This window comes from Podarcis tiliguerta (genome assembly GCF_965153285.1).
Source record: "Podarcis tiliguerta genome assembly, chromosome: 3".
Classification (NCBI taxonomy): Eukaryota; Metazoa; Chordata; class Lepidosauria; order Squamata; family Lacertidae; genus Podarcis; species Podarcis tiliguerta.
The window spans coordinates 72,982,003-72,994,037 of record NC_139536.1 but is presented as its reverse complement, the minus strand read 5'-3'; the positions used below and the strand labels follow the sequence as shown (position 1 = coordinate 72,994,037).

The following is a 12,035-nucleotide window of genomic DNA, read 5'->3' as shown; positions in this document are numbered from 1 at the left end:
TTGGTCCAACACTCAGCAACTAGGCTCCTAACCAACATGAAATTTAGAACAATGGTCACCAATTCTAAAACAGCTTCATGAGCTCTCCTCCCACTTTATAGGGGATAATCTATAACATTTTACTTCGGATCTGAATACTTCCAAGAACTTCCTGTTCCTCTTCCCATGGATTGGGCCTTCTCCGTCGAGACATTAAGATTATACAATACCCTGTTATGAGTTGTTGACACAAGGTGAAAACCCAGGCCTTTTAACTGAGGAACACTGTAAATTTATTTGGAGCCTGTTTTTAGCACTGTTTTAGCCTGCCTGCTATTTTACATGCTGTTTTAACTATTCCCCCCTTTTATATCTCTTAATTTAACTGTTTAAAAGTAATAAATTACAGACTCTCATGAGTCAAGAGAGCTATTAAACAAGGTGGAGTGCACAGCTTCCAAACAATGTTTACAGCTACATTGGGGTGGGAGGAGATAAAAGCTCAACAACACATTCAACAAAATGCCAGGTCACTGTCGCAGGAGGTAACTTTGCTGGTATTCCCTACTTTTGAACAACTTGAAATTAACAACACGAGAATGCACGGGGATTAACTCTGTGTCAACCATAACTAAACTACAGAGATATTCAACAGGTGCCCGATATGCTCATCCAACCATATTCCACTCAGCCTTGCAAGCACATTAGAAAACAAATGTGCTGTCTAGAGCACCTGGTTCGCCCTACTGCGCTTTAAGTTCTTGGAAAACACGATTTCACAGCAACAGAAGCACAAACTGGTTGGAAGGTGTGCTCAACAAATGTGTATTTACTGCAAAATAAAATGGTTGAGGAGAAAGACCGTGAGTGAAATTTCCTTCCCTACAGGCACTAACTAATGGCACAGCTTCCAGCTGTTCAGGCATGAGTCACGATTAAAGCTCTTAACAATCTTATCACTTTAGAGATCTCCACATGTACTGAATAATGATTTTCAGAGTACATATTTAACTTGCTTGTTCTCTTATGATGGGAGATAAACCACCTCCTTCAAGCTTGGTGCTACAGTATCTATTTAACAAAAAGGGGAAGAACTAACACACACTACTTTAAAGGGTAATTATAGCTGACAGAGATAATAAACGTTAACCCGTCAAGTAGGAGTGAGGCAACAGAGAATGGAAAGAACAGTCTTCTGGGGGGAAAAACACAAATGTCGTGAGCATCTACTTTTTAGAGTGCACTTATTTTTTTCTTGTTCTTTATCTCATGCAATAGCAAGCTAGAGTAAGCAACTAATTATGCGTAAGCGTTCAGGATCCCAATAACTCTTCATCAGGTTAAATAATAAAAAATATAAGGCGGTGGGCATAAAGAAAAGGCTGTTCCTCAAGCCATGTTTGTATGTATTTTGTAAGTATCTTAAGGTGGAACACGAGAGAAAATTTAAACAAAGAAAACTTTTTTTGCCTTAAAAACTTGAAAACCTGCACAACGTTTTGTGACATTTTGGTTGGTCTGATAACAATATTACCTAATGTGTATTTTGGTCCGTCCCCCCCTTATGGGTTGACATGGTTACCTTTTTGTTTGTTTGTTTGTATCCTAATTTCCATCTCACAGCCCCAAAGCAGATCACCTACTGTGCCAAAATTAAAGCAAAAATGTATTAAAGCTGATAATTTGACAAAATTAGTAACATTACATTAGTTTGCACAGAAGGAAAATTGGGGGGTGGAGACTTGGTAAAAGGCACATCTCATATTGATGCAAGCTATTTACTTTCAGGCAAAGAACATAGAAATACAAATATGGACAAGCTTCATCATGACAGTACCTTCTCTTATTTTGTGTCCTGCCATGTCCCCCTGACACCCATTTTGTGCTATGGCAAACCCCCTTGGAAGCCATTTTGTAACTGTAACCCACTGTACCCTGAAAATCTGAAATGTGCCCACTGCATCAAAAAGGTTGACAACCCCTGTCATAGATGATATCAAGTTGTGGCATCCAAATTACAACATGGGCTTCTGTTTGCACAAATGGAACTTCCCCTTTCTTCCCCTGACAATACCCTACCTCACCAGAATCTGCTACAGAAGGTTGGGAGACCTTTTGGGAAGAGCATCTGGTATACCTATGGAAAACTCCACAAGCACATCTTGGAGTTGGCTGAGGACCCACAGAATCCTAACCCCACTTCATTCCACAGACATATCCCCCAAAATGGCCCTAACTACGCCAGTCCTGGAGGTGGTGTAGTTAATTTCTTTCAGTTGACTGCAATGGGAGAAGAATAACCCCCTCAAAAAGGTAAAAAAATAAAGTCTCCCACCTCTCACCCTGGCTGCTATGCACTGATAGGGCTTAGCAAGATGTGATAGCTCCCCCAAGAGATTCCGCCCTGCTTCCCCCCACAGAAAAACACCCATAAAATTTCTCTGTAAACATCGTTTCTATTTTAAGTGTGTTTTATACTTTGAAACATTCTAACAGGCAAATTCTCCAAATACCTAAAATATTATCAGACGTTACAGCCTGTTCTGGAAAAGAATAGTTTCCCTAATAATTATCATCTATAATTTTTTAGGGCACATTATGTATATGTTCTTAATGCCTAAGACTGAAACAACAAGATGGCAGTTCATTATTGTTATGAACAACATACTTTTAATATGAAAAACCTTTAAAATAATTAAGAATGTTTCTACTGTTTGTATCACTTTCATCAAGCGTGCTACACAGAAATCTTTACTCCAGTTAATAACAGTGTTCAAACACTAGTTGTTTCCTAGTAATTATATGGGAACAAAGCAGAAACTTCATGTTTCCTGAAGTAGAAGTTACGCAACGCTTGCTTTTAGAAAAACTGAGGAAAACTCTGTACATTTTAATTTCACCAAACATTTTACTGTTTTTGTTTTCAGCGTGAACAAAAATGAGGTGTAGATTTTTGTTCTTAGCTAGAACAAATTAAAAATCAAAATTAAATATAATTTGTGAAGGTGACAATGTATGGCTATAATCTGAAGTACAGCCTTTGTATGCAAAACATCCCTGACTAAATTCCTGCCATTTTCAGGTAGGGATAGAAAAGATCCCTGTCTAAAACTTTGGAGAGCCACTGCTGGTCAGTGTGGAGCTGGGGTGGAGAACCTGTGGCCCTCCATATGTTGTTTGACTACAGTTCCCATCATTCCTGACCACTGGCCATGCTAGCTAGGCTAGACGGGAATTGAAATCCAGCCACGTATGGAGGGCCACAGGTTCCCCATGCTCAGTGTGGACAATACTGAACTAGTTGGATCAAGAGTATGACTCAGTATAAGGCAGCTTCTATGTTCCTGTTCTAGGAAACAAGTAAGAAAGTTGTAGAATGAGGAACAAGAGGAGCAAAGATACACTGGGAGTTTAACAAAACACATATGAACCCAGATCACCAATTGGACTGACTCTAGCAATTCCATGACATTTGCTTTAACAGCTATATTTGAGTCGCAAGAATTCTGAATATTTATTCCTCATTTACTGGTGGTAAAATACATTTATATGTCCAGTGATTTTGAGCATCTCTGGGTCTGGTCCTGGGTACCTCCATTTTTTAACATGGATTTCACCCTCTGATCAGGGGCACTCTTTTGTTGGACTTCAGCTTCCATCAATCCCAGCCAGTTTGGCCAATGATAAGGGATGGAGTTGTACTGCGGCAACATCTGAAGCCACATGTTCTTCACCCCTGCATAAACCCAACCCTTCAGACGATTAGCAATTCACCACCATTACCACTTCAATCCAGAACTCTCCTTATTTCCCACATACATTTCAGCTACAGCATGGCTTGAGATGCTCCAGCTAGCACCCTAGTTTCCCACTGGTTTCCATGATACATATTCTGCGTCCAATTTTGTCTCTGGACCAGCTAATGCTCGATGAGCTACAATGCATTCTGAGCTAAAAAGTTTCAAACTAAATGTTTATTTTTACTTGTTTGTAACTGCACCTTTTGTTACACTAACACAGGAACAGCAAAGTGAGAGAGGAAGCCATATTCAACTGGACAATAAACTGTAGAATACTAACTGATGTACAAATAGAGAGCATTGATTACAATCAATAATGCAAATGGAAGCTTTCTACTTGGTAATTAATACCATGATTAAAATCAATACCCATGAGTCTTATGGCCATGTCCCTTCATCACCAATCCCTGATTTTATAGGTATGTTTTAAATTTTTAAAAGCATATTAAACCATTTTTTTCTTTTTTTAAAAAAAGATAAACACATTAGGAAATACTCCACAGGAACCAACACTAAGCATCTATTTTCTACACTAACTTTTTTCAAGATGTCTGCATAGCTCTCATGAATACATTATGCCTGGACAGCAAGTGAAGGTGTATTGTTGGTTAATATGAACTCCCTACTCACTGTTCTTTCATTGCACTGTTCTAATAAAGTACATCTTGCTATACAAATGTACATGATTCTTGTAGACAGTGATACTGCATCCATTCCAACAAAATGCATCAGTTTATATAAGCAATTTTTGGTTTTTTGCTTTTTGAATGCTGAAACCCTCTTTGAAAGGAATGGAGGTGCCTGAATCCAACTTTATCCCCTCATTTCTCCCAAACTGATCAGCACAGGATTCTGGATATTGGACTGGGCTAAAAAATGCAACTGGCAATTTCCTAAGCCATGGTTTGAAGCCGGTTTAAGCTCCTGGCTTGTAGTGAAACTGACAAGTATAATTTTCCAGTTAAGACTAAATGGGAAACCTTGGTTATGATGTAGATTTCCTTGTTGAAATTGCAGTTCACCACATAAGGAGGCTATATGTGTGAGCAAAAGGCTTGTGCATATCTTGTATTAATGAGCAAGCACAGGCCCACAGCGTGGCTCAAGGTTTCATGTAGCTGAAGCCATCCTGGGGAGAGCGGCTCTGTAAGCCCCTGCTAAATAAATGCAAGTGGTCCTGTGATATGGTCTCACCCAGTATTGAAACCATCTGCCTGATAAAGCCCAGCCAGCTGCAGCCAAACAACTTGCTAGCAACCAAATGACTGGAAAGTTCGTGCCAGAAGATAATCAGCCTAAGAATAATGCCTAACAACTATTTTCAAAACTTGCTTTTATAAACATTTCAGAAATGTGGCCCCAATACGTCTAGGCAGAAGGAAAAAATAGCACGACTTCAAAAGAGGAAGAAGATAAATTACTATATTACATCAGAATATCTGAGCAAAAATGAAGGTCATTAAAGCTGGATTTTATGCTATCCGGACAGCTCTTAAAAGGTGCATAAATAGCATTTTAAAATTTTCACTTCTTAATAATGTACATGGTTATATAAATGACTGCTATATATAAATACACCCCATCCTCCCCGTTACCCTCCGCAAACAATAACTTGTTCTGCATTTTCAAAATCAAGTAGTCTTGCCATACCAAAAAGTGATAGTGTTCAGTTAGCTCAGGAACTTCTCTAGTGCACGATATGTACCTTTCAAACAGCGCTCCTTTTGTTTTAAGGGGACGTGGAGGTATGCAGGAGGCAGGGGAATCAAAGCTTGCCTCCTTGCCCTGTTATGCCAATGGATTTCTTCCAATACCAGACAGACAGAGCACTGGTTACTCCCAATAGTAAGGAGTTCCAGGTTATTAAAATAGTGGTAGAAGAAATGTACACTCTCACTCCTATCCCCTCCTGCTTGTTTTGCTACAGAATGTTGTTATGCCTGCACACACAGCAACAATATTCTTCAAAAGACATCAGTTACTGTCAAGCTTTCATGAAATATCTAAAAAACAATAATGATTGACCTCATTCTTCAAGGGAACCTAAGAAACAGTCAAAACATCCTGAAGGGTGACGTCAAAAGTAAAATTTATACATTAATATGTCTGCCTTCAACCAGCCCTGCTTATTAACTAAAACCATAAAAGCAAGAAAACATTACGGAAAGAAAATGAGGGTATTGATTTTGTAATCATTCCTAACCATTATGCAAAGAAAAATATGTACTTTTTTATATTTAGGCCATCGATTAATTATAGCAAGTGAAAGAAAATGGAAATGACATGAAACAAGGAAATAAATCCTATCACAGCCATCCACTTTAGGTAACAGTAGAGCCATTCATCAGCAACATGGATGTGTTAGGTAAGCCTTTCTTTAACCTTAGAAGAGCGGTGAAGAGAACAGGCTTAACCTTGTATCACAGCCCTGTAAATAATTTCAAAGCACTGGCCTACACACTCCCATCCCAATGCTACACATCACCCTCTGCCTGCCGGCTCCTTGCTTGCACCACAACAGCATTCTGTTTTTGAGGAAGATAGAGCATAGCGGAAGGCATGCTAGCATCACAGCAGTCTGACCAGCCCAGGATAAACCACTGCAAAGCTTTGCATTAGGCTAAGAAAGACTACCACACAACCAGTCTTGGCTATCCTACCCGACAGGAAATAGGACTAGTCTTGACAGTACCTCTTTCTTTCATATCAGCAGTATGCTCTGGCAAAATGTCAGAGAAACAGCAGCAGAGACAAAGCAACTGCTTTGTCAGGTTGGCAAATACTAGGCCTGTAAAAGCAGCATAAACTACCTGTAGAAGGAAGAGCAGGCCACCATTCACTTGGTCAGCAAAGGAAAAAGAAAAAACTTCTCTTTGTCCCAAGTAAGAAGCAAGATTTTAATACCTTAAAAGCACACATTTCAGGGATGCATAAAGTAAGCATGTTATATGGGATAGTTTAGCAAATTGAACCATTTTTCTTTTTAGTCTGCTGATCCCCCACTGTCATGGAGACTGCCTCCAAGGCAGGCTGGACTGGAAGCCACAAGTTTCAAAACATTATAGATCAACTGTTATGCAACCACATGGATATTTCTAGGGACCCTTTGCGTTTGAAGCAAAATGAGTGAAGGTCATCCTTTTAATTACTATGATGCCAATACTTCAAAATCACATGTAATTTTCAAATAAGAGATGCACTCTGCCAAAGTATGAAATCCTGCAATGGGTACTAAAAATCCCAGCTCAACTTCTACCAAGCAGCTTACACGACTATGTTCCATTGGATAAAAATGTTGGGAGAAGCGTAGAGGAAAAGGTCACAAGTACAATAATGTACCTCCTTTAGCTCTGAAGGCTTACGGCATAGCATTTCAGTTTTCCATCTGCCATTGGAATCTATTGAAAACCAGTTGACAGATGTCCTTTTACCACCTACTGGGCATTGTGTAACCAAAATTAAGCACTTGTGCTTTTCTAAGTGAAATCAGAGAGCCCAAAGTGCTAAACATTTGTTGGATGATGCCCAAAAGCTAATGCTAGAAAGAGTCCACATCAAACATTCTGTATTATTGCATAATTAGTGCAATAAGAAGAGAGGTATGTAGAAAAAAAGAACTGTATGACCTGAATCAGAGAGAAATGGATTTAAATTCCTGTTCAGTGGTTGTCTTGGTTACATCTCTGCCTCTTAAGACTAGCTTGTAGTGCCTCACAAACAGCTGGAGGTCAAATGTACCCCCCCTCAATATTATACTTTTCTGTGGCTCACTTCATAACTTCATGTTCTCAACATCCCACCATAAATTACCATGTAGCAATCCAGCCTCACCATCCCAAATCTTGAGGAAAATCTAGATTTATTCTTACAGCTAGATTTATTCTTCACTAGTTTTAGAACTAGTGAAATGAAAAAAGAAACTCAAAAACTATACACACAAGGTGCTAGGTGTCAAAGAAACTGTCCAAAATGTAGTTTGCTAGTTAATTCATGTCTACAAATACTTAAACCAGAACCTCTTATTGCCATTTCTTGCAGCAAAGGAGCACAGAGGGGAAACTGTTTATTTTCCCAAGAGACAAATCCCTTAATATCTCAACCAACAGTATCAGGGGTCAACAGTATCCCACAGGTTTACAAAGCCTTTTTACAAACAAAATTAAATCTCTGTGCCCCCACCACCAGTTAGAACCTCCTTGTGAAAAACCTGCCTTTTTCATCATAACTATTTTATGTATTTTTTTTTAGTTGTTTATACTTTACATTGTGGGGTATTGCCAACCCCAATATCTTATTTGCAACTATGGTGTATTGCTAGAAAAAAGAAAATTCTTGATGAAGGCATAATTCTTTAACTTGTACATTATGTCATGCTTATTACCTACCCTTGAAATAATTTAATTTTCTGGTTTTTGTAGCATGCATTTGACACACAGACACCTGCATCCAAACTGATTAAAGATTATGTATTGACAGAGGGTTAAGGCAGATTACATTATCAAGTTTTCAACTAAAGATAACAAAATTATGGTCTATAAATAATTACTATATTCTCTTCCTGTTTCTTCCATCTTGAAATAATGAATTGATTTATTTTGGTCACTGACCAGAGTGATCTTGGATTTGATCTTCTACCGCCTTTGCCACCCCACCCAATAAAAGCAAGCATTTGTCTTTTTTCTACTTATGCCATGCTGTAAAGTGTTAGAACATGTGAGAACACCATGGCTTGAATCCAGAGAAGTTCAAAGAAAGCTTGGCTTGCACAATGGGGCCTTCTTGCCCTTTCGTCCCCACTGCAACCTTCTGTTCCTGCAAAAAATCCACTGTTGAGTGCTGACAGTGAGAGATGTGGGGTGGGGTGGGGAATGGGGGTGGAATGGGGTGGGGGGTGCTCAGTGACGTGCAGCTTATCCAAAACAATCCTTGATCCAACCGGATATCAATATTAAACCACACACAAAAACTGAATTTATCTTTTTCTTTCAAACACGCCTGATTCAATACTGATACAATGGAACAAAAGTTTGTATACGTGTTCCATAGCACACCACAAAAGTTAAGTTTTCCTCACCTCATCCAAATCATTAATGTAAACTGGTTTTTCCTCCAAACCAATAGGCATCGGTTCGGTGTGAGGGATCTTTACTTCTTCATACATTTTGTTATTTTCTCTCTCAATACCTTCTGGCAGAAGCATCTGTGAAAATTAAGCAGGAGAAAAGAAAGGGGGAAAACAACTTAAAAATAATTAGCTGAATAAATAATGTTTTGAAACCCCTCCACAAACAGGTAAAATTCAGTTTGAACAGAGCCCGGAAATAACACAGCTAACATCAAAAAGCACAAAGCAGCAAAAACTAAGCAAAACAAGTTCCTGGAATTCCATGGGGGAAAATCAATCCCATCTCCACTGCAGATTTTAGTGAACTTTAGGGGATTATTTGGGGGTTCTCCAAATAAACAACAACAACCCAGTTTTACATGAAGGTTTCAAAGTAAGCCTTCTAGAGGAAAGAGAGAGATCAAAAATCTATATAGAACATCAATTAAATCTTTATGGAAATCATGGTAAAATTGAATCTGTATGCTGTTATTTATTTCATTGCTTCAATTATATTAACCCCAGAGAAAGGCTTCTGCTTGTAATTGATTTAATTTTGATTAAAGATATCCTGTTGGACAGTAGAAATACAAAGCGAAGTAACTTTCCAAGTGGTAAAAAATGTGCAAGCAGCCCAGAAATTGAGTTAAGTGGTTTGGAGAAAGCCATACTGATGATTACAAAAAATGTGCATCCGCAAGGTATTTTGTTTCTTGCTGTTTATTTCATGAAATGTATGTACCGCTTGATTGTAAAAAAACACACACCTTCAAAGCGGTTGCAATACATGTTTTAAATGCTACTGACCACTACTTTAAAAATATTGCCACAGGCTTATTTATTTACAGAAAAGTCTATTTCAAAGCACAAAGTCCACAATGTCCTGTTTCATAGTATCTTCTCTTAGATGGTGCTGAAAGAGGAATTCAGGAAGGAAAAGGCTACCACTGATTACTAACCATGATGGTTTTGTTCCATCACCACTGGCTGATGCTCCACGCCTTTGAGTGTCAGTTGCTGGATACTGCATGTGCAAAGTGAACTGTTGTGCTCAGATCCTGCTTACAGGCTTCCCAGAGGCATCTGGTTTGCCACTGTGATAACAGGATGCTGGGATACATGGGCCACTGATCTGATCCAGCTGGTCTGCTCTTGAGCTGTTTTGTTCTCTCTCTCTCTCTCTCTCTCTCTCTCTCAAACCACATTTGGAGGCATGCTTTCACACTCCCTCTTATCCTTCTCTCTCCTCCCCCCACAACTTTCCCCCTGCCCCCCATTGTAGTGCCAACAAAATTTCACGGCCAACAAAATTTCTCTACCAACCCTTTAAGCAAGGTTTGCAGATGTGTTTTCAAACTCTACCTAAAAGCCAATCACACCTGTATTGAAACACAGATGGTATGGCATGAAATCACATGCGAAATCAAAGGAGAGAAAGTGTGAGCATGGGACACTTGCCCGATCTCTTACCCATGGCCAGGAGAACAGCGCTTGTTTCTAATTAACATGGAGCTCTAAATCCAAAGGCTGGATTTGGAGGACGAATGCACTCTGCACTGTTTCAGCTGGGAAAGACTTGAAATGCTGTAACCTGAGAGCCACCAAAACCAGCTCCACTCAGGAACAACTTTAATTCACAACCATAATGTGAAAGCTTGTAGCAATGTCTTTAACTGCTGGGTGGTCCATTGTATATATAATCCCACCAATAGTCCTTAAGAGGATTGTTCCACTTTCAATATTCCAAGAAAAACAGCTGAGTATGGCAGAGGCTGCCAAGACCTCAAAACCACTTTAGTGGAACTAATGGCAATGAATTCAGCGGGATCTCTCTGGAATAAGTGACTTTTGGCTGTCACCAAGATTACCAAACATGCAAGTGTTCATTGAGTAGGGGGAAATATTATTAAATCAACGTGAAGACAAATTATTGCCTCCTTTGAGCGGAAAATATGTTTCTTTTTAATATATAAATGGCTTTAAACAAGTTTCACACTCCCTCAAATGCAGAATTTAGAAACAAACACCCAAAGCATACCTTTGATCCTCCAATAAATGCTGAGGTTCTCCTAGCTTCAGCTTGAGAGTCGTAAACGTGAGGGTAATGAATTTTTTCAAATTCTGTGTCTCGCTGTCTGCCCAGCACTGGTGCTGTGCGGGCGTTCAAAAGCGCTTGTTCTCTGTAATCACAAAATAAACCACATTATAATCAAGAGGTTATATTATGCAAACTCAGCAAAACATTTACATGTATTACAGTTGTTAGACACACCTTTTACTTGAGCAAACCTGTATTATAGAATGAATGAACCTCCTATTGAAACACACAGGAACTATGAAATTTCTCTCAGTTGCTTTTTAATTCAGTAAACATATCAATATAGAATAACTTTTCACAACCTGTTTGGGAGTGGCTTTTTTTAATTATCTACTGGTTTTCCATCTTTTCTTTTTCTTTTTAAGTAGGTATACAGCTTGAAGTTTCAATTAAATTTGGCTTTCTACAAACACCCAAAGATGACTGCTTAGGCGAATTCACATGGAATCTTTCTCCCACCATGCAAATTCAGCTTCAAAACAAATATTTGAAAGAGAACAAGTGCGACCTGAAACAAAACATTACAGTAGGTAGGATTAGCAGTCATTCATTCAGGATACGCCATTCCATTTCCCCTCTTGTTTTTTGTCCCTCCCACATCAGCCAGCATTCCATGCCAATTGGTGGTTCACTACCAGTATATCAGACAAAGGTGCAATAGTTCCCAAGAACATTTTTTTGAATGTTGACCCTGACAAACCACAAAAAAGTCAGTTGGGAGGACTGCAAGAAACTTTATTCATACCCTGAGCAGCTTTTATAGATGGGAGAAGATGATTGACAATAAAACTTTATGGTGGAGAAAGATGGAGTCCTATCACTCATATTGCACCTAAGCTAAAATATTACTTGCACCAAAATATTGATGAGTAAAAAGTAAGCAAAATGTAATATTCTAAACCCAACACTGTGCAAGGAGAGGAGTTGGGTGGAAAAGAAGATTATAAAATGCTGGTCAAACAAAGAGCTCTCTCTTCAGGAAGTAATGAATGGTGGTCTTAATTAAGATGGTGATCAAAGGGTGAATAGCCCAGAAATTTCCACTGGACGGGTA

At 38.9% G+C, this 12,035-nt stretch overlaps 1 protein-coding gene across 2 annotated transcripts in view; it reads right to left on the bottom strand.

Moving 5' to 3' along the window:
- The window catches only part of ASCC3 (activating signal cointegrator 1 complex subunit 3), a 199,323-nt gene that overhangs the window by 160,697 nt on the left and 26,591 nt on the right, over positions 1-12,035 (bottom strand). For both annotated transcript variants that reach the window (XM_083433415.1, XM_083433414.1), the window contains exons 7-8: positions 10,922-11,063; positions 8,854-8,979 (exon numbers count right to left, since the gene is read on the bottom strand). In XM_083433415.1, the coding sequence (XP_083289541.1) occupies positions 8,854-8,979; positions 10,922-11,063 (268 nt within the window). The remainder of the gene's footprint in view (positions 1-8,853; positions 8,980-10,921; positions 11,064-12,035) is intronic.